At 34.7% G+C, this 22,363-nt stretch overlaps 2 protein-coding genes, 1 long non-coding RNA gene and 4 other non-coding genes across 8 annotated transcripts; 6 read left to right on the forward strand and 1 right to left on the reverse strand.

The window, feature by feature from the left end:
* Positions 1-9,498: 9,498 nt before the first annotated feature.
* On the forward strand, positions 9,499-10,866 carry LOC145128562 (uncharacterized). The gene is made up of 2 exons (XR_013716989.1): positions 9,499-9,553; positions 10,599-10,866. It is a non-coding gene; the product is annotated as an uncharacterized LOC145128562 (long non-coding RNA).
* On the forward strand, positions 9,722-9,822 carry LOC145135126 (small nucleolar RNA Z43). Its single transcript, XR_013719604.1, has one exon. It is a non-coding gene; the product is annotated as a small nucleolar RNA Z43 (small nucleolar RNA).
* Positions 10,039-10,114, forward strand: LOC145135146 (small nucleolar RNA U83). The gene has a single exon (XR_013719624.1). It is a non-coding gene; the product is annotated as a small nucleolar RNA U83 (small nucleolar RNA).
* On the forward strand, positions 10,149-10,235 carry LOC145135118 (small nucleolar RNA snR60/Z15/Z230/Z193/J17). The gene has a single exon (XR_013719597.1). It is a non-coding gene; the product is annotated as a small nucleolar RNA snR60/Z15/Z230/Z193/J17 (small nucleolar RNA).
* On the forward strand, positions 10,281-10,382 carry LOC145135124 (small nucleolar RNA Z43). Its single transcript, XR_013719602.1, has one exon. It is a non-coding gene; the product is annotated as a small nucleolar RNA Z43 (small nucleolar RNA).
* Positions 10,867-10,949: 83 nt separating the features above from the next.
* LOC145128561 (uncharacterized) lies at positions 10,950-14,645 on the reverse strand. Of its 2 annotated transcripts, none has more exons than XM_079063370.1 (4): positions 14,493-14,645; positions 13,667-13,846; positions 12,562-13,458; positions 10,950-11,910 (listed from the first exon to the last, which is right to left on the reverse strand). In XM_079063370.1, the coding sequence occupies exons 2-4, from the start codon at positions 13,766-13,768 to the stop codon at positions 11,113-11,115; spliced, it is 1,797 nt and encodes a 598-aa protein (XP_078919496.1). In that variant the 5' UTR covers positions 13,769-13,846; positions 14,493-14,645; the 3' UTR covers positions 10,950-11,112. The 2 variants fall into 2 exon arrangements, with proteins under 2 accessions (XP_078919496.1, XP_078919495.1); XM_079063369.1 differs by having other exon boundaries at positions 12,562-13,479.
* A 287-nt stretch (positions 14,646-14,932) lies between these two features.
* Positions 14,933-16,244, forward strand: LOC145128708 (uncharacterized). Its single transcript, XM_079063514.1, has 2 exons — positions 14,933-15,322; positions 15,877-16,244. Exons 1-2 carry the CDS (start codon positions 15,080-15,082, stop codon positions 16,054-16,056), a joined length of 423 nt encoding a protein of 140 aa, XP_078919640.1. The 5' UTR covers positions 14,933-15,079; the 3' UTR covers positions 16,057-16,244.
* Positions 16,245-22,363: the final 6,119 nt, after the last annotated feature.

The raw sequence follows: 22,363 nt of genomic DNA on the forward strand, positions 1-22,363 counted from the left end.
GCTAGATCTCGTAAGATCATTGTATAGGGTCAGTATGCGGGGATCGACGGGATGGGATAGATTGTTTTAGAAATATGATATATATATATATATATATATATATATATATATATATATATATATATATATATATGTGTGTGTGTGTGTGTGTGTGTGTGTTAATAATAATAGTTGTCTTGCAGGATTTAGATAAATACATTATTATCACATTGTTTGAACTAGGTGTTCATTAAGTATTTTCAAACAGAGTGTTTACCAAATATTTTGATTTAAGTGTTCACTAGTTGTAATCGAAATATCCTGGCAGCTGCGCCTAAAGGATTATATTGGCAGCTATAGATTTAGTGCCTTATAGATGTACGATGGAAGTTATGAATTTAGTGCCTTATAGACGTACGTTGAGAGTATGGATTGGGCACAATTTTAGATCCGGGAGTATGGATCAGACCAGGATTAAGACAGAGTTAATTGTCCCTAGTCCGGGAGTATGGATTGGGCACAGTTTTAGATACGGGAGTATGGATCAGACCAGGAGATTAGTTTTAGATCTGTGAGTATGGATCAGACCAGGAGATTAGTTTTAGATCCGTGAGTATGGATCAGGTGAGGAGATTAGTTTTAGATCCGTGAGTATGGATCAGACCAGGAGATTAGTTTTAGATCCGTGAGTATGGATCAGGTGAGGAGATTAGTTTTAGATCTGTGAGTAGGGATCAGGTAAAGAGGAAAATTTTAGATACGAGAGTTTAGATCGTGTCGTGGTGAGGATCGACGGGGTGGGATAAGAGTTGCTTGTATATAGTGAAATTGTATATGTTTAAGAGTTCTAATATATATATGATATAACATTGTGGGTTGAAAATCCTATATGCTCACCAGGCTCCGAAGCCCGACCCACTCAGTTTTCTTTGTATTACAGGTAATGACACAAGAGTATAAGTTGGTGGACTTGACGAGAGATTTTGGATAATAGACCAGTAGTTGTAAATAACTGCTGTAAGGTCGAATTGTACTGTTTATGCTTTTGGTCTGTATCGGAACATGACATCCCGAGGTTTCATTATTAATGAAAAGTACATTCTCTTTGAGAAATGTTTTGATAAAGTTTTATCAGATTTTGTTTGGGAACAAATTCCACAACTGTTTTCTTTAAAAAGATTACTCTGATTTTAAAACAAAGCATAAACAAATCGGTCTTTTCTGGCCGTGAATTTGGGGATGTCACAAAGTATGGGAGGTATTAGCTTGGATTACCCCCATATAAACATGAGTTGTCATCAATTTAATCCATTCAAAAATTTCTCTTTTTTTTCTTTTATACAAGTTGGGTCGAGAATGAGGGAGAATAAAAGAGAGAGGAAAACTTTGGGCCATACTAGCTCATGTTCGACATTATGAGGCCCAAGTTGAGAATTTTCGGCCCATTGGGCCCTTCTTGAGGGTTCACAACCCAAAGGTGGTAAAGAGGTGGGGTTTACGGCCCAATCACCATGAGAAGATGGGTTTACGGCCCATCATGGTTCAATAGGGTGGTTCACGGCCCATAAAGGTTCATGAGAATAAGTGAGTTATTTTGGGCCCAACATGGCCCAATTGCTATAGTTTGACGAATGTGGGCCTAACTAGAGCCCAAATGGGGTTCATTGGCCCAAAATCATCAAATAGAAGGTTTATTGGCCCATTAGGCCCAATAAGAGGATCCTAGTCCATACTAAATTCGAACCAGAATATTTAGGGTTTCAGACCCATAGTTAAGTATATGAGGTGCATTGTATTAGGTTTTGAACTTCACTCAGGAGTTTTGATTCAAATGGATGATATTGATTGAGCATAGAGTATGATATACACTTAGCTCACAAGTCTTACAATAGTTGATGTTTACATGAGGACATAATTTCCTAGCTAAAAATGCTAGTTGTGACAGATCTTAAGACATTAAGATATTGGTTTGGAAGTTGGTAATCAGCAAGCAAACGTCATGCGTCTTCATGGGAACGCCCAACGTTCGGATGTCAGGCGTCATGTCATAGGGTGGACTGCCAGGTATTCTCAGCAGAAGCCCAATGGGTTGATTTTGGGCCTTGGGTCATTAGGGGTTTTGGGCTTAGTTTAGCTGGCTTGTATATAAAGGGCAAAATGGTCTTTTTCCCTCATCATGATTGGGTTAAACCCTAATTATTTATTGGGTTTGTTTCTGGTTTTGGTTTAACGTGAGGAGCAGTGTTCACCGCGGACCGAATGTTGTTTTAGTAATCATCAGTAGAGGTGAGTCTCTTCACTATACTGGTGGGTCGAAGACACCAATGTCGACCCACTAAATTATGTTGTAAGATGATAGCTGTCTTTGTGACTCCTACTGATATGACTGTATGTTTTGTTATATGGGGTTGATACGGACCCGACACAACTATGTGCTATTATATGGGGTTGATACGGACCCGACACAGCTATGTGCTATTATATGGGGTTGATACAGACCCGACACAGCTATGTGCTATTATATGGGGTTGATACGGACCGACATAACTATACGCTGTTATATGGGGTTGATACGGATCCGACACAACTATGTGTTGTTATATGGGGTTGATACGGACCTGACACAACCACATGTTGTTATATGTATATGTGTATGGTATTTGGTATTTTTGGGAACTCACTAAGCTTTGTGCTTAAGGTTTTCAGTTTATGTTTCAGGTACTTCCAGTTCGAAAGGGAAGGGCTCGACGTGACTCCAAGTTTCCGCAATGTGATGATTTTGGGATTGTACTCTGATAACTATTTTTACATTAATATAATTTTGAATGATTGGTATTACTAAATGGTGTTTTATGGTTGAATTAAAAACAAATTTTTTACCTTGAAATTTTGGGACGTTACATCTGTAGAACAAGTATCCAAAAGAATTATGTGGGTAACCAATGAAAATACATTTCTCACTTCTAGGTTCTAGCTTGTCGTGAGTCTCTCATCTAACGAAAGTTTCACAGCCCTAAACCTTGATATGTCCTAGTGAGGGAACTTTCCATGTCCCTGTCTCGTGAGGTGTTTTGGAAACATTTTTAGTAGGGACTAGATTAAGAATATGAGTGGCTGTCTCTAAGGCATACCCCTAAAAATAAATAAGTAGTGAAGCTCGACTCATCATGGAACAAACCATGTCTAACAAAGTTCAATTTCTCCTCTCAGCCACACTATTAAGTTGTGGTATCCTAGGAGGAGTCAATTGTGAAACTATTCCACATTCCCTGAGATAGTCGAGGAACTCAATACTAATATATTCTCCCCCTCTATCAGATCGAAGCATCTTTATCTTCCTGCCAAGTTGATTCTCGACCTCGTTTTTAAACTCCTTGAACTTTTCACAGGTTTCTGATTTATGTTTAATTAAATAGATATATTCATATATGCTATAATCATTTGTAAGTATCACATAAAATCAATTTCCATCCCTTGTGGTTGATATGAAATGCCCACACACATCTGTATGTACAAGGTCCAACAAACCCTCACCTCTTTCACAAGATCCAGTGAAAGGTAATTTTGTCATCTTACCCAAAAGACAGGATTCACATTCATCATCCGACCTTAAGTCAAATGATTCCAACACTCCATCCTTTTGCAGTTGGGCGATGTGTTTCTTGTTAATATGTCCAAGACGACGATGCCACAAGCATACTTTGTCTACACCATTAGACAAATCAATATTTAATACACTATTGCATAAGCTATCAAATCAAATCATAGTTTCATACACACCATTACAAGGTAAAGCTTCAAACATAAAAACACCATTTTTATAAGCTAAAATCGAACCATTCATATCATTAAACGAATATCGAAATCCTTGTCTAAACAATGCATGAAAAAAAATAATGTTTCGTGTCATTTCTGACAAATACTAACAATTTATCAAATCTATCCTAACATCACTACTAAGCATAATACTATAAGTTCCAATCTTGGTAACAGGAGAATATCACATATTTCCCATGATCAGATTTATTCTTCCATGATCCACCTCCTCACTTTCTCTTAGCCCCTGCAAATCAGAACAAATGTGAAATCAACATTCTGTGTTAAGGACCCAAGAACGAGTAAGTTGTGAGTTATTGGTTTGAATAGTGTATGTACCTGCCGACGATGGATTAACCTTTCCATCCTTGATGTCTTGAAAGTATTTAGGGCAGCTTCTTTTCCAATGGCCCTTATCATTATAGTAGTAGCAAGTTGCCTCTTTGGGGTCACTAACAACAAGAATATTTGAGTTGGGCTTTGCCTTTGACCCACTCCTAGACGATCCAGCTTGGGCCTTGAGCTTCCAATTCGAATGAGGTTTAGCCTTCCTCTTCTTTCCTCTGTTCTTTCTAATGTTAAGGACAGGAGCACTTGTATCTCAAGGTACTTGATTCTTCTTCATCCCTAATTCAGTCGCCTGTAACAAGTTATGGAGTTCGGCCAATGTGGTCTCAGTATTGTTTAAATGATAAGTCAGGACGAACTGATCATAACAAGATGGGAAAGAGTTAAGGACTATGTCAATAGCCAACTCTTCGTCAAAGTCACATTAAGGCTTTCAAGACGCTCCACATATCTCTATATTCTATGCACATGATTGCAAACAGATTCTCCCTCCTTCAACTTGCAGGCCATTAACGCTTTGACGACGTTATACTTTTCTTGACGCACTCTTTTGTGGAACATTTTCGCAAGATCCAATCCAATCTCGTACGGAAAATAGTCCTCATAGAACTTTTGTTACTCAGATACCATGGTTGGAAGCATAATGCAAGCGACCTTTGTTGCGTCGTCAGAGTGTTTCTTGTTGACAACAATATCTTCTGGAGTAGCATTCGACTCATCGATCTCAACAAGAGCTTTGTCGAGGACATATTCTTTGCCCTGGTATCGAAGAGTCATCTTGAGATTACACATCCAATCCATGTAGTTTGAACCAAATAGCTTCTCTGTATAGAGAGTTAATGGTAGAGTGAAGTTGTTGTTGGTGGACGATTGAGTGGCAGAAACATCTCCTGGAGTAGACATCTATATGAAGGAAGTAGTTTTAGTTAATTGATATAATTCCTTAATATTTTAACCCATAATTGATATTTAAGGTTAGGATCCAAAATAACAATTCACAACTGTAATCTCATTGCGAACTTTTGAAGGTAGGTAAAAACAATTCATAATTTTCGAATTATGAAACTCCTAGATCTTTTGAGATACACTGAATCTTATCAACTGCATGTTTAATCTCAGATTATGCTCTTCTATTTGTGACTAGGATGTCGAGGATCGCAAACAAGATGTGAATAACCATGCAAACCCATTTAGCACCCTCGATGTCATTTATCATCTCCAATTAATGTGCCGGTTAACCACACGTGCTCCATTAACAATGATAATTCTCGAGATGCCCATCATTTCTCTTTAAAGTCCCTATTAGTGTGCCGGTTAACCACACACGCTCCACTAACGACATATTAAAGTATGATGTGCGTTTTCATGGATTAACATACTATTTCACTTTTTTTTCCTAAAGTAACCAAAGTGGGATTTTTAAAAGAAGGTTCTAGTAATTTGATATCATTATACTTATTAATGAGATCATGTCCTATCAAACCTCTTTGGCTAACGACCCTCCACAACACAAGCGAGCGATGGGTGAGAGTGGACACCCATTCAACGACTATTTTATAGGCCGCCTCCTTATAACCTCTTTATAACATGGTTTCGTGAATGAGGCGTACTAGCGATTTGACTGACTTTTCTTATACATATAGTAGTTAACTTTTAATAATATATAAGGTATATTTTAAAACTTTTTTAAAATATGAGGTTTAAATATTAATTATTTAAATTAAGGTTTTTAATTAAATAATACTAACCAACTATAATTTATCTTTATCTTTTAATTAAACAATTAATTAAATTAATTAAATCAATTTTGGATTAAATAATTATTTACTATTAATCAATTAATAAAAAAATTCAAATTTAATCATAATCTATTGCCTCCTAATTTTTTAAAATAGGTTAGGGTTTATCAAGTTTTAATTGTTCAAATTTTAAGGCTTTTAAAATAATAAATAAGGAAACAAGGTAAACCCTAAAATGACTCTTCAATTTTCGAAAATGGGTAAAGAGGCCAGGGTTTCAAGAACCCTAGCAAAATTCGAAAATTGCCTCCTTAGGGTTTAGGTTCTATAAACCCTAATTTTAATCTATTCAACTTTATGCAAGGTCAATGAAAACAATGGATCTGATACCACTGATGGGTTTTACAGGTTACAAAAAAAACATGTGGCAGAAAAAACTTAACCCTAAGTTCACATGCAACCTAAAGGATCTATGTTTTCACTATTGATTTGCAACAACCAATTGAACATCAAGAACCCTAGGAGTGTTCTACTATTTTCGAAATTAACAAAGGGTTTTAGGGTTTACACACCTTTTGATTATTATAGCAAATAATCAATAATTCCTTCTTGATCCAGATTTAGAAAGCAAGCACCAGAAATCTCGTGCCTCTAATGGTTTGTACCAAAACCCTAACAATAGAAGACTTTATAGGAAAGAAGATAGGGAAGGAATTTTCGGCTCTAAGCTCTTAGAGAAGGGATAGCCGAAAATATTAATCCTATAAGGGGTTTATATAGGTGAGTAAGGAAGCTAGGATAATGCAGGTTTCCTTGGATAACCCTTATCCTTTTTCTTACTCCCTAAGGCTTCTTAAGCCTTCTTAAGGCTTCCAAGAAACCATTGGAACCTCCTCAAAATCGTCTCCTCTATGGGAAGGTTATGGAATTCCTCAATGCTCAACTTTTAAACATTGTCATATTTAGTCCTTCAATTTTCAATTAATTCAATTAATCCCAAAATTAATTCCAATTAATTTCTGATTGATTATTAATTTAACAATACTATTTCTAATTAATATATTAATCTCATAATATATTAACAAATCATTTATGACTATTTATTAATCTTATAATAAATCAATAAATCAACCTCTATCTCCAAAAAGTCATTCTATCAATTACTAGTCTTGAGGACAACCCAAAAGGATTCTGCTTTTAATTCAAGTATATATCAATTTAGTTATTGGCTTAGACACCTAAGCCAACAATTACTTCATCACATTGGGTGGAGTACCAATTTCTTGGAAGACAAAGAAACAATTTGTGGTGTCAAAGTCGTCGACAAAAGCTGAATATCAAGCAATGGTTGCTACCTTTAGTGAACTCTTGTGGCTCCGCAAGTTACTTTATGATATGGAAGCGTAACAGTCAGATCCTACTTCCCTTTACTATGAGAACAAAGAAGCTCTTCATATTGCTAATAATCTTGTCTTTCACGAACGCATAAAACATGTTGAGATGAACTGTTATTTTGTACGTGAACGAGTAGAGTTTGGACAGATCAAACCCTTTTACATCAGTACTAACGATTAAGTTGCTGATATTTTTACTAAACCTTTTGGGACGGATAGATTTTAGTTTTTATGTGGCAAACTTGGCATTCGAGATCCACACGCTCCAGCTCGGGGGGGGGGGGGTGTTGGATTTCTTTATCCGATAGTCATGTTCATCTATATAGATAAGGATTATCGTTTCCTTATTTCTAGTATTCCTATTGTTATCTTTGTTATTGCTTGTTTACCAAGCTTGTTCTCCCTATATAAGTTTGTCATTGTGCTTTAATAAAAACGTAAACCTGGAACACAATTGTTCAGAATGCAAATATCAATTCTATCAATTCTTTATCATCACAAAGTAGCCACTAAACTTGCATTAGCCCAAATATTTTCCCAACGGTTAACTTTTAATTCAATATAATTCCAATAAAATTGGATAATTACATAATTTAACCAAAAGTTACCAAGGGGTATTAAGTACAAAATATACATGTACACTCAAAATTTCAAATACACCTTAGCTCTTTATAAGTAGTGAAGGTTTGTAAAACGTTGACGAGAGATATGTCGAGTTCTGTTACTTCTGTAAATCGAAATATTATTATTATCATTCATAAATTATGACAAAACTGCAAAATTGGTCCATGTGGTATTCAAAAAACTTTGGATAGGGTCCAAAAAGTTTTCAACTTGCATGGAAGGTCCAAAATCAAAGTTTTTCTGGGTTTTTGGTCCAACAAAACTTAAAAAGACAGTTATACCCTTTTATTTTCTTTTTTGTATTTTTTATGATTATTGTAATACCATTTTAATTATAAAAAAAAGAATTATCCTCCCACCCACTCCCACTACTCTCTCTTTTTCTCTTTTTTTTTCTCTCTCTCTCTCTCTCTTCATCTTCTTCGAGACGGGATCATCACAACCAAACTCACCAAACCCACCACCACCCAACTCACAAACCAAACCCCAATCTCCTTACAAGTCAAAATCACACTTGTCACCAGAATCGTCTTCGGAGACCATGAAACCATCGTAACATTCAACCCCTCTGATCTATTCAACTCCCCTAGAACAGACTTGGCTTGGAGGAGCTCCTACATGGTAAGCAATCCCATAATCGAAAACTGGGGTTTCTAATTTTTACCTTTATCCGATTTCAATTTCGCAGGAAGCGAAGGCATTCAATTTATGTCGTTAAATTGGGAAATCAGACAGCAAATAGTGTTCGGAGCAGCGAAAGCAGTAACGTCAATTCAGAGTCGAGGTCTTCTCTGCGGGGTGCTAAAATCATCTAACTTTCTAATACAAAGCGACTTCTCACCTCGTCTTTCCAGCTATGAAACATCGTATCTTATCTCTACTTCCATGATTATTAGAAGAAACTGTGGTCGAATGGTGCCTAAATTAAAACGAACACAAAGTATTTCAAAGTCCTTCAGTCACACATCGGATGTTTACAGTTTTGGGATTTTGATATTGGAGATTATCACCGGAAAGAAACCTTCGGTGACTAATTTAGGGCAGTATGTAATGGAGAAAAGAAAGAGAGAAGGGTTGAAAGGTGTTCCCGATAGACGAATGTTTGGTGTTGAAGAAAATATTTCCGCCTCCAGCATGATTATGATCGTGGAGAAAAAACGAGAAAGGAACAAGGTTGGGGAAGACGGTGGGTGGAGAGAGAGAGAGAGAGAGAGATTTTAGTTTTTATTTTTTATTTATAATTGTTTAAATACCAAAATAAATAGAGAAAATAGAAAAAAGAAATGAAAAAGGTAAAATTGTTTTTTTAAGTTTTTTTGGACCAAAAACCCAGAAAAACTTTGATTTTGGACCTTCCATGCAAGTTGAAAACTTTTTGGACCCTATCTAAAATTTTTTGAATACCACAGGGACCAATTTTGCAGTTTTGTCATAAATTAATCATGAAAATATTAAACAATAAGATAGTAGGTGGACTAGATAAAACGGGCCAGGCAGCCCAAACAATCCTCTCAGGGCCCCGAATACTTTATTTGCAACGAAACCGTAGGATCCTTCTATAAATAGAAACGCATAATCAATCAGATTTTATAGCCAATCTCTATTCTCTGTTTTCAACGACTAGGGTTTATCGATTAGGGTTCTTTATAGAAGGTTAGATCTTTCTGTTAATGTACCTACTCTTTTCTAGTCTTCCATAACACCATTTTTCTGTCTAAAACTTCTTATTGGTTTTCTCCATTTGTAATTTTCGAGATTGTTTTGTTCTTGTCCAGTTAGATCGAATCGTTTTTACTAGGTTTTCAGCTTTTTTTATTAAAAGGGCTATGACGACTCCATGTGATAAGGTCTCGTTCGTCGTAATGGTGATGCAAATCACCTTGCCGACCAAACTGTTATATCACCACCCATAAACTGAGTCCATTGATTTTTTTCTTCCATGAAAGTCTTGAACAAATGTTTTTCAGTGATTATATTTACTTCTTAATTCAATGTTCTCATTTATTTGAGTTTTTCTGGAAATGGCCGATGATTAAATTCTAAATTAAAGACAAGCATATGTCTGAACTAAACCATGTTGTTAAATCTAATTTTCTCTATGAGGCCATTAAATTTTGTATCTTTGTATTTTTTTCACCAGCCAATGATGATTGTATTGATGTTTGCGTAATAATGAATCATGATTACACAAAATACTGCCTTCCTTCTGAGGCGTTATGAATTTTCTTTATCTGTTTGTGGAAATTGAAAGGTTCAAGTGATGATTTTGCATAGTTCAAATGATACTCTGTGATTAAACATCTTTTTAGTCTTTCGCTCCTATCTGATGAACCCTAAAATTCTTTTTTCCTGTTTGTTATTTTTAAGTTAGATTGAAAAGGGATAATGACGACTCCATGTGATAAGGTCTCGTTCGTCGTAATGGTGATGAATAATCACCTTGCCGACCACTCTGTTATATCACCACCCATAAACTGAATCCCAATTTACCGATTTTATGCTTTTTATCTGTTTGTTGAATTTCAATTTTTGTTGGCAAGTGATTAAGAAAATCTTACAAAATGACAAGCATATGTCTGAATTTATTCATGTTGTAATTCTTATATATGATGCCTTGTATTCTTATTGATTTTCCTTGTTTAATGTTTTATTTACAAATGTTCATTGTGTTATTGTTTGGTATTTGTTGCATCTCAAGAGGGTATTTGTGTGAAGAAAAGCAATTGGTATTCAAGACGCCTATTTAAGAAAGTGTTCGTGTTAAGCATATCATCAGAGCAGATATTCAAGATACATATTTTATATGTTTTGTGTAAATGTGAGGTTTTGTGAAAGCTGTTGATATGAATTTTGTTTCATTAATTACAATTACCCTTGTATTGTGAATTTTGAACCCTTTTGTAACTTGTTTGTCATTGGGGCAAATGTCTTCTAAAAGGTTTATATAGGCATATGGTAAAGAATTATATTTGTACATGTGCTTTAACTTCTCTATGTATCTCCAAATAAACAAATTTAATATTTTGATTCAACTTTAGAAGAGACTACGGATCAAAGAACATGTACATAACTTGTTGTGTTGAGATGGGAATACAATGTGTATGTCTGCCTGTGAATCTAGGCATTCTTTATACAGAAAATTACAGAATTTTGATTACAAATTCTTCATAATCACTTCAAGAGGCTTTCAACTTAATATCCATTTACTAACCTTAAAACACCAATTTGTAGCTCATGTGCCCATAAATTGCAACTTGCACTTTAACTTGAACCTTTCTGTGAAACATTGTCATGGCTTTCACCCCAAATCGACAACTATGTGCAATTAAAATCGACTTTCTTGTCAGACTACTCAAGCTTTCAGGTGAAAACTTTGACCTTTTGACCACAATTCCACTTCTTGATTTCATACCTGAATCAATTATTCCATCATCATTTTCATTATAATCATCATCATCATCATCTTCTTCAACATGATTCATGATCCTTTGAGCTTCATTATTTACACCAATAGCACGCCATGAATCTGCAACAAGCTCAATAGTGTTCTTCTGTGGAACAATCCCTTTTTCCTCCATGATCTGCAACAACTCTTCGCCTTTCCATGGTTGTCTTGCTTCTCCATACCCCCAAATTAAAGTTTCAAAAGTTTTCAAATTAGGTGAAATACCCATTTTGCCCATTTCATTGAAAACCCTCATAGCATAATCCATCTTTCCTGAACTACACCATCCACTAATGATAGTAGTGAAGATGACAACATTTGGGCTTACATTTGATTCTTTCATAACTTGCAAAAGTGATTCGGCTTTCTTGGGTTCACCAGCTCTCACATAGCCTTTTGCTAAGATACTGAATGCATGAATATCTGGTTCTATTCCAGCTTTCATCATGTCATCAAAGATATCTTGACATTTTTCCATTAATCCTACTGAACTCCATGCATTCATAATCGTGCTGAATGTAATCACATCTGGTTTCACCCCGAATTCCTCCATCAACTTTAGTGCCTAAAAGATTCATGTAAAACATAATCAGTTTCATGATCTTGATCAAGAACACATTTTTAGATTTCTTAAATTCAAGATTCTTGTGAGCATAATCAGTTTTTGATGATCTTCAAGAACACATTTTTAGATTTCTTAAATTCAAGATTCTTGAAAGCTCAAAAGTGAAAAAGGAAAATTACATAATAGATTTCTTAAATTCAAGATTCTTGATTTGAAAATTCAAGAACACATTTTTAGATTTCTTAAATTCAAGATTCTAGAAAGCTCAAATTAAAAGGGAAAATTACACAATAGATTTCTTAAATTCAACAGCCCATTTTTAGTTTGCTTAAATTCAAGATTCTTGAAAGCTCAAAAGTAAAACGGCAAATTACATAATAGGTTTCTTAAATTCAAGAACCCATTTTTAGATTTTTTTAAATTCAAGATTCTTGAAACCTCAAAATTAAAAGGGCAGATTACATAATAGATTTCTTAAATTCAAGATTCTTGATTTGAAAAATAAAGTATAAGTGATTATATCCAAAAATTGCCCAAAATAGTTTTCCCAAAGTAAAAGATATAGTTCTTCGTATCTTGTTTAGTTCACACGTGTAAACATGGATACATGCATACATACATTGATACATACACATATACATACATGCATACCTCATCAACTCCATCAGAATCTGAAGTATCAAGAAACCCTTTGATGAGCGAATTGAAGACAACATCATTTGGAGGCACTCCAAGATTCTTCATTCTATAAACAAATCTCATAGCATCCATCATATTACCTTCTCTACAATACCCATTAACTATAATCCCACACGTTCGTTTATTTGGCGCCACTTTATGATACCGCATCTGAAAAATCATCTCTTCAGCTCTATACGTATCTCCATTCATAGCATAAGCTTTTGCAATCGTATTATACGTCACAACATCAGGCTTTATACCAAAAACAACCATCTTATCCACAACATTCCAAGCTTCTGTAATATTCCCTTTACTACACCAAGCTTGAGTGATAATATTAAACGTTCTATCATTCGGCTTCACTTTCTCTTCAATTGTCATTATTTCCAATAACTTTAAACATTCTTCGGGTTTCCCAATGATTCCAAGTCCTTTAACTAAAGTGTTTAAAGTACTTGTTGTAGGCTTACATCCACTATCCTTCATTTTCTTGTACATTTTCATGGCTTCTTTCATGTTTCCGCATTCAGAAAAGGCGTTGATGATGGCATTGAAGAAGATGGAATCGGGTTTTAAGCCATTGGATTCGACTTTTGAAAGGAGAGATGGAATGGAATTGAAACGTTTTTGGAGTGTTAAAGCTGCTAGGAGAGTTGTGTATGTGACTAAAGTTGGAATGTGTCCATCTTCGATTAAATCTTTCATGATTGATTGGACTTCTTGTGGCTTTTTTCTTTCTATCAAGATCTTCATTAGTTTGGTTCTTGATCGAACTATTTGGCAACTGTTGTTTTTTTCTTCCATGCAGATGTTGCAACGTGATTGAGTTCTTGAACTTACAACTGCTGAAACTGTTCCCGAATGGATCTTTTCATCAAGATGTGTTTCCTACAATGTATACATATCATCAAACTTAACAAGACACAACTTTTTGATAGTTTTTTTTAGGTTTACAATAAGATTCATTTGTTTCCTCTCACTAGACATTTCTTGATCTTGCTCTGATACCATGTTAGATAAAAGGAAAACATAAATAGAGACTCTTTAATAAGATGGATTTTAAGTTTTGATGTACCATGGTAGTTGATGCTTGAATCTTTGACTTGCTTGTGATTGGTCCATTTCGGTGCTTCTTGATGATGACAGAATGTAACCTTTCTTTACCATTTTCTCCCATTTCACATGAAAATGATTCTCTATTTTTATGAAACAAACTTTCACCTCAAATTCATGATCTTATTCTTCTTGAGACATCCTAAAGAGAATCAGTAAGAAAGTAAGTGAAACAGGACATGAAAACACAAGATTCTATGAAATATAATGTTCGAGAAGACCCCATTCAGGATATGACACGCTCTAAGTCACTTGTTTGTGTAAAAGACTAAAATGCCCTCATCATCAACATCATCAAATAGCCCTAGAAAGAAAAAGACTCTTTGCTTGTTCAGAATGACCCAATTTCTCAACTCTAGGGTCCAGTATTCTTCATTTCCAAGAAAGATGGAAATTGAACTATAATCATCGTACCCTACTTCAAGATTTCGTTTTTAAACATGAAATGAAACAAATAAACCCAAAATTCTTAATGGAAAATGAATAAAAACCTTCAAAGAACAGAGCTTTAATCATCAAAGAACAAAATATCAAGCAAAATGTGCTAATTGACACTTAATTTGCTAAAATAGGTCCACTGTTCTTCATTTCCAAGAATCATGGAAACTGAACTCTAATCATCCAATCCTAATCCAAGATTTCATTTTTAATTATGAAATGAAGCAAATAAACCTAAAATACTTATTGGAATTGAATCAAAACCCTCAAAGAACAAAGCTTTTTACATCAAAGAATCAAACATCGAGCAAAATGTGCAAATTTGAGACTTGATTGTAGAGATAGAATACCTGTTTGAGTGAAGCAGGATGCAAGGGAAACTGGGTATGCATGATGGGAGATGAATATATGTTTTTTGCATGTAAGAAATCGTTGTCTACTCTCATTTAGGTGAAATCTTATCCACAAATATTATCAAGAAAATTTAAAATTAGTTTTGAATTTTCTTGAGGTTGCTAATGAAATGAGCAAATAAATACCCTGTTTCTTTTTCATATTTTCTGGAGCTTATTTGGCCACGTCTTGCTTTTTACCCTTCAGAAAGTGTTCGAGATTGAAATCCCACGCCTTTAATTTACAAAAATAGTCCTTAGATTACTTAAAAAGTGAAACTTTTTGTTCGGGGCCGAAAATGTAAATTAATCAATAGTTTAGGACCATTCATGTAATTCACTCTTATCACTTCTTGAAAAAAACTCAAACTTTACCCCTGTGATGTAAGTGGATAGAGTAGTTGCTAACGGAGATTTATCTCTCTTAAACCTCTCCGTAGAAAGGCAGTTGGTGGCGGTGGTTTGCGGCGGCGGTAGTTGTGGTAGGTGGGTTCGTACTTCTGATTATCTTTGCAGTTGCATTGATTTGCAAGAAGAATTGAGATATGGCGGCGATTTACACCTCCGTGCGTTCCTTCACACCTTGTTTGACTTCGGTATCTCCGCCATCTTCATCGCTAGTTACAGGAACTTCAAGACTATCTTCATCATCATACATCGCTCCTTCATCAGTTACGAGGTTTCCAAGATGTGCTTCCGCTCATCGGACGGCGTCGGCGGCGATGGTTGTTTGTATGGCCCCGGATGAAGAGAAATTGACTCGTCGGAACCCTCTTGATTTCCCTGTGGTATGTTTCTTTTCCCTCTTTCTATCTGTATATGTGTAGAAATTTAGGGTTCTAATTATTTGTCGACATCTTCTTCGTAGTTCTTCATCAATTGATTTATGAAAGCAGAAAGCATAACCTTAGATTGGGATTTTTGAATTGAAAGTATCTAATTCAAGCTTGTAAGATGTTAGAAGCTGAATTTACACATTTCTAAGAATATAGTTTTTGCATAATACTGATTTTCTTGAAGCAACATGTTGAGGATGAACACTAATTCTACCATAAATCCCCATTTTCAGCTTTATCTCAAAAACCCTAATGTTATCCGACACCCAACAATTCTGTTCTTGAACAAAAACAGAGTTATTCTTACATCTCCTTGAATAATAGCATAAAAAGCAACCACATTTATCATCCTAGGCCCCTAAACCCTAAATGTAACCACAATAAAGATTTGTTCTAGTTGCTCTTAGAATTGTTTCTTGAACTTTGTATATTCAAATGAGATGCATAAAGCATTGTGTGCTTTGGATTTGAATAGTATGAATGAAACATGTAGTGAATTGTGGCAGGAATGGGAAAGGCCAAAACCAGGAAGAAGACCTGATATATTTCCACAGTTTAGTCCAATGAAAACACCATTGCCACCACCATCACCATATGACCCTCCTGCAGAAGATGAGGAAGAAGATGATGAAGAGAACAAAGAAGAAGAGGAAGAGGATCCTGATAAAGAACAATCAGACAAGTAAACTAAACATGGTCTTAGATTCATTCATCCATTTTTGTGCTCTTTAAATGGTCAGATAGATAGGTTGAAATTTGAAAAGAAGTTAATGGTCGTTAGGAGACGTTGTAATGGCTAAACGATGATTCTTGGTTTTTGTTATGGAAAATTTCTTAAAAATGCAACAAGAAACATACTGGCTGGGGTGCAGAATTCTAAAAGTTCCAGGGTTTAAAACCTAGCTAATTCAAAAATATTGTAATACTGTCGACGTCTCGGCGGTATTAGGGATGAGCATTTGGACCGGACCGCCTCAACAGGTCCGGTCTAAGGTCCACCAATTTTTGCAAAACTGGTCTGGTCCAAGAGCCGGTCCAGGTCCAGTTTGGTTCAGTTCAAATACTTACACCTACAATCATAATAGATAGATAAACTAACTTTCGGTAGGCTTCAACGAGTTGTACCATATGCACCTAAAGTTGTACCGGTCCAACGGGTACAAGAACCGAAAAACTCAGACTGGATCGGTCCAATGTCCACTAATTTCTGCCAAACCGGTCCGGTCCAGGAGCCGATCTTGTTCGGTTCAAATGCTCACCCCTAGATGATATATACACGAAACATGATGGGCAACTGGAAGGCTGAGGTGCAGAATTTTAGGAATTCTAGGGTTTTAAACCACGCACATTAAAAAAATAGAATAAATTACACCATGCGTCCCTCGTCCGAGTACTAAGATATACGTTTAGTCATTATTTCCAAAAATTAACTCGGTTCGTCCGTCATATGTTTAAACTTGTACGTTTCGTCCCTAAAATGACTATATTTTACCCTTCACCATTTCTTTTTTGATTTCTTTTTAGTTTGTTTATTATTTTTAATATAAAAAAAAATATGGACCACCACACCCCACTCTCTCTTAATCACACCTCTTAAATTTGATACTTGTCTTCATCAAATCTTAATCACACCTCTTAAATTTGACACTTGTCTTCATCAAATGAATAAGAACATAGGTATAAACAAAAAAAATAGGAGTATCTTTGATTTCTCTGAATAAGAACATAGGTATAAACAAAAAAAATAGGAGTATCTTTGATTTCTCTGAATAAGAACATAGGTATAAACAAAAAAAATAGGAGTATCTTTGATTTCTCAATAAATATTGTTGGGTAGTCTGCGATATACATATGAAGCATGTTGGGCCCTTATGCAAATTTCACTTGGACAGTTGTATAGAGGGTATGGTTTAACTAGGGTTGTAAACGAATTGAACGTTCGGCGAACCGTTCGTGAACCATTCGACGGGAAGTTCGTTTATAAACATATATGAACATAAATAAACATAAACGAACGAATATAAATGAACGTAAACGAACAACATAAACGAACGTTCACGAACATAAATGAACGAATAGACCATCGTTTATGTCCATTCATATAATAAATGAACAAACATGAACAATGGTCTCGTTTGTTCATTTATGTTCGTGAACGTTCGTTTATATTCGTTCGTTTATGTTTCTTTATGTTCATATATGTTCAATTGTTTTTTATGACATTGCTATAGTATATGTTCGTGTTCATATATGGTCAATTGTGTTTGTTTATCTTTGTTCTTTTATGTTTGTTTTGCATGTTCACGAACATCAACGAACGAACATGAATAAGAAAACTCGTTCGTTTGTTTGACTAACTTAAACGAACGAACATCAACAAACCATTGTTTATGTTCGTTTATAGCCCTAGGTTTAACCATTTTTACCATGATTTCCGCAAATTAAATATTGACAAGTTTAAATGTATAGTCATCATTGTAGTAGAGAATTTGGAATTTGAGTTTATCAAACTAATCCTCTCTAATAAATGAATGTTGTTTTTGCCACTTGTCACACTGTCATTCAATTTGCCAAATGTCATTTTGTGGTTATTTTCAATTAATATTTTTTTCACATGTCATTTTATTAGTTTTTCTATTTTATTAAATTTCACATAATATTTTAATATAATACTTGTAATAAATGTAGTAATAAATGGATATCAATTTCATTAATGAACTTACTTTTTAATTTTAAAATTCTCAAAATTAAAGCTTATTAGTTTTTTTATTAATTTAAATTAATATTTGTTTAAATTTAAAAGATAAAAAACATTTCTATTATAATAATTCAATATTTTTCTTATTTTCTTATAAATTCAAAGTTCTCAAATATTTTGACCTTTATATTTAACTTTTTTTTAAATTAACTCATATAATACATGGGTCTCACAACTAGTTTGAAATAAGTTACATGATTTTGGGAAAATCTATCCTTACGTGGGTATGACAAACTAAACATATTGTTGACTTGTTTAATTATTCTGTTTTTACGATTTTTTTATTGCTTAACTTGATTATTTTATTTGTTAAATTAATAAATAAACAATATATTATATTAACTATAGTTCTATACCCAAATCGGAAAAATAATATTTAATTTTATATAATCAAGAGTAAATTACACGAATTAATTTACGTATTTGGTCCCTAACTTATTATTTTAACTCGGAAGGTCCCTACTGATTGTTTTTGTTACGCGTTTGGTCCCCATGCTACCTAAAAAACTATTTTGCCATTGATTTTTTTATTTGTTTAAATAAACACACCCCCAATCTCATCCCCTCACCTTACCATACCTAACCCAATCATTTTTCACTATTTAAATAATAGTCTTTTTAGGTAAGACAGAGACCAATCGCGTAACAAAAACAAACAGTAATGACCTTTCGAGTTAAAAAAATAAGTTAGGGACCAAACCGACAAATTACCCTAAACCATAAGAACCACTCGTGTAATTTACTCTATAATTAACGAATAAAACTTCATAGACCCAACCCAATGATGAATAATCACATATGAAAAGAATTTTACGAAATGAGAAGTTATAACTATGACAAAAGAAAAAGCCCAAGAAGAAATTTTCCAAATACTAGTTGGCTTAATTGGCTCATGGATCATGGTCTAGGGCTTAGACCATTTTATTTTTTATTTTGGGGGAATGGGGATGAACTTTGAAGTTTGAACTATTAATTTGTAAATTGCTAATTGTTAAATCAGTGGATGAAGTTTGAACTATTAGTTGTAATTATTAAATTTCAGTTTCTTATTACAGGGTGGCATATACCCTCTAAAAATAGTAAAAATATATAAATTTGTAAAATATAAATTCATTAAACTGAATTTAAACAAATGAGTTAAGATAATAAATTAACTTTTTAGTTTTTAGATGACTGAATAATATTCCTTCATATTTTGAGCAATTTTGTCTTCCTCTGAAAAAGATATTATATTTTGATTTTCGAAGAGCCATTGGAGTTGGGTTTTCTTGATATTTAGTGGTTAGAGCTTTGGAATAGATCATCCACTCGAGTTGCTTGTCTTTATGTTTAAAATCTAGGGATTTGGTTTGGCGCTTCCACTAGAGTTTTTTTTCTTTATATTTGGACTTACATTACGCCTTGGAGTTGAACTACTGCATCATGAGCTTTTGGTTTATCTCATTAGTCAATGTAATTTGATTTGATATTGGTGTTAGTATTACCTTAAACGAATCGGTTAGTTGTGTTTTGGATCAGGGCCAGAGGTTACACTTCCATGGTAAAATCAATATATGTGGGAGAGAAAAATAGGGAATCATTGAGACAAAGTTTAAAATTCTATAGAGTTTAACATGTTTAACATCTCTCTGTATGTATTTACAAACGATATTTGGGTAAAAAAAATACATTTTTGAATTGGAATAGGATCATAATGGATGAATATCGGTCAAACTGACTCCACAATCGCCGATCGTGGACATGAAATGAGTGGTCGTAACATCCCAAAAATCAAGGTAAAATTTTTATTTTTAAAATCCAACCAAAAACCATAATTGTTTACAAAACATTGTTCTTAAAGTAATAATCACAAATCAGAGTATTCCAAAATCCAATGTCATAAAACCATAAGGATGTGCACAATTACGCTTTTGTTTTCCTACGATCATCTGAAGTACCTGAAACATAAAAGTTAAACCGTAAGCCAAATCTTAGTGAGTTCCCCAAAGTACCACACACATCCAATACATATAACATCATGCATATATGAGCCTTCAGTCTGACTGGACCGCCTAGCAGGGCCTGTAGCCTATTTGGACCGCTCTCCGGGCCTTCGACTCGAATGGACCGCCTCACAGGCCTTCAGTCTATCCGAACCGCCCCGGGTATCTTGACCTTCAACACAAAACAGGACCGCCTCAACCCAACAAAACATAACATGTCAACATATACAAAAACAATCAATAACCAACAACACATGTAATCATACAGATCTACCAATCAACGCATACTCAGTGAACATAAGAAATCATACAGATCTATCAGTCTAACACATACTCAGCATAACATCAATCAAATATATCGGGATACAAAATCCAGTGGGCCGACTTTGGTGCCTTCGACCCACAAGTACAGTGAGAAAAATTCACCTCACAGTCTGAAAAGATAGCTGAACAGGTCATAGCTCCTACTGCTGACTCAACAGGTCACCTATACATCAAACAGTGACCAAATCTCAACTACAGCTCAAAATACCCAAAATACCCCTAGGTCAAACTTGGTCAAAATCCTAGTTAAGGTCAAAAGGTCAACCGAGTCAACTCAGGCTGAGTATGCCCAGCGTACTCAACATTTACACATGGCGTACTTGATGGGTTTTCTATGCTACAACATCCTATGGTGCACATACAACCCTAAATACCTTGGATCTATGTTTTCACTAATTATACATGCAATGAGGTTTCCAAGGTATTAAGCCTATAACTAGCATGCAATTGACAAATACCATACAAGATACTAGTTAGAGTAACATATCTTTTATGTAGCTTGAAGTCTTGATGTATTTGGCCTTAAGAGCTTAACACCAAAAGTATGAATGCCTCAAATGGCTCACAACTCACCAAGGACAAAGGTGGCTCTTGAGAGAGAATCCCATCCATACCAAAATCAACTCCATGAGCTCCAAGAACTACTAAGTCTTGCAAAATGGGGATTTTGGGCAATGGAGTATGTATTTATATGTGGTATTTCAAGGGTCATGGGTATAACCCAAATCCATACCCATGGGTATTATGATCCATGGTTCATGTGGCCCAAATCTTTATGTATCCATACATAAACTTGGTCCAACATGGATCATAAGCCCAACACATATAAATATAACTAATTATCATAATTAGTCCCCATAGATTCAATTAGTTTCTTTTGATCACTAAATTAATTCCAAATTAATTCTTGATCAATACTAATTAAAACATATGATTTCATATTAATATATTAGAACTTATAATATAGTAATAAATCATATATAACCTTCTCTCAAGAGTCCATCCTAACAAATTGTCTTGGTGTTATGCAACCCAAATGGACCATGCTACTCTCGGGTAGAGTACATACCAATAATAGTTATGGGCTTAGACACCTAATCCAACAGTCTCCCACTTGGATAAGTCTAAAGCTATTATTGCAAGTAAGACTCCAAAACCCGACTAGCAATCATAGCTCTTAAAGCTATTGTCGAACTCTGACCTAGTCAATAACGTGTCCATTAGATAAGTGATCATATATTCCTCCATTCTAGATATCATATGGACTGAGAAATGGATTATAATCATTCTCTCTGTCCATCTATTATTTCCCGATTTCCGATTTATAACGACCAACTAATTGAACAAATCAAATCAGTCCAGGCCCGGCCGAGCACTTACGTTTATCATCACTAAATCATCGAGGGGGCCACAAATATCGTTTTTATCCACATGGGGTAAAAGGAATGGATAAACTTCGACCCAAATGTTCGCTTGTACTTACTCATCAAATTACACACAACGATATGTTTTATAACATCTAAGTTACTGGTGCGTTTACATATGTCAATGTGCAACCGACTCGCAACTACAACTCACACGTCTCCGTTTGAATAATATAAGATATTATCGTCTCATGATCACTCGTGATAAAATCCATGAAGTGATTCAAATGAGCGTGAGTTTAATCCAATACTCGAATCTTATTCCAGGAGCACTCATGAATACTGCAGCTATGTCTACAGACCCATTCATGACAGTTTTGCCTCAATACCTACTTCCAAAGTATGATCGATTGTGGACGGTTTGAATAACCTAGTTATCCGGGAAGTCAAAACATGCAAAGTGAAACACAAGAATAATACTAATCCTATATGGCCCCAAAACTTTTGAGAGTAAATAAAACACCTTTTATTTAATCACCATATTGATTACTCACTATTCATTGTA

This window comes from Lactuca virosa, chromosome 8 (assembly GCF_052849685.1).
Source record: "Lactuca virosa cultivar CGN04683 chromosome 8, Lactuca_virosa_CGN04683_v6, whole genome shotgun sequence".
NCBI lineage: Eukaryota > Viridiplantae > Streptophyta > Magnoliopsida > Asterales > Asteraceae > Lactuca > Lactuca virosa.

Excerpts from the sequence above, each read along its gene's own strand:
- LOC145128561 (XM_079063369.1), bottom strand. The coding sequence starts at position 13,768 with ATGGGAGAAAATGGTAAAGAAAGGTTACATTCTGTCATCATCAAGAAG. Across the intron at positions 13,480-13,666 it reads TTCAAGCATCAACTACCATG|GAAACACATCTTGATGAAAA; the intron begins GTACATCAAAAC and ends TATACATTGTAG. Across the intron at positions 11,911-12,561 it reads ATTCTGATGGAGTTGATGAG|GCACTAAAGTTGATGGAGGA; the intron begins GTATGCATGTAT and ends TGAATCTTTTAG.
- LOC145128708 (XM_079063514.1), top strand. The coding sequence starts at position 15,080 with ATGGCGGCGATTTACACCTCCGTGCGTTCCTTCACACCTTGTTTGACT. Across the intron at positions 15,323-15,876 it reads ACCCTCTTGATTTCCCTGTG|GAATGGGAAAGGCCAAAACC; the intron begins GTATGTTTCTTT and ends GAATTGTGGCAG.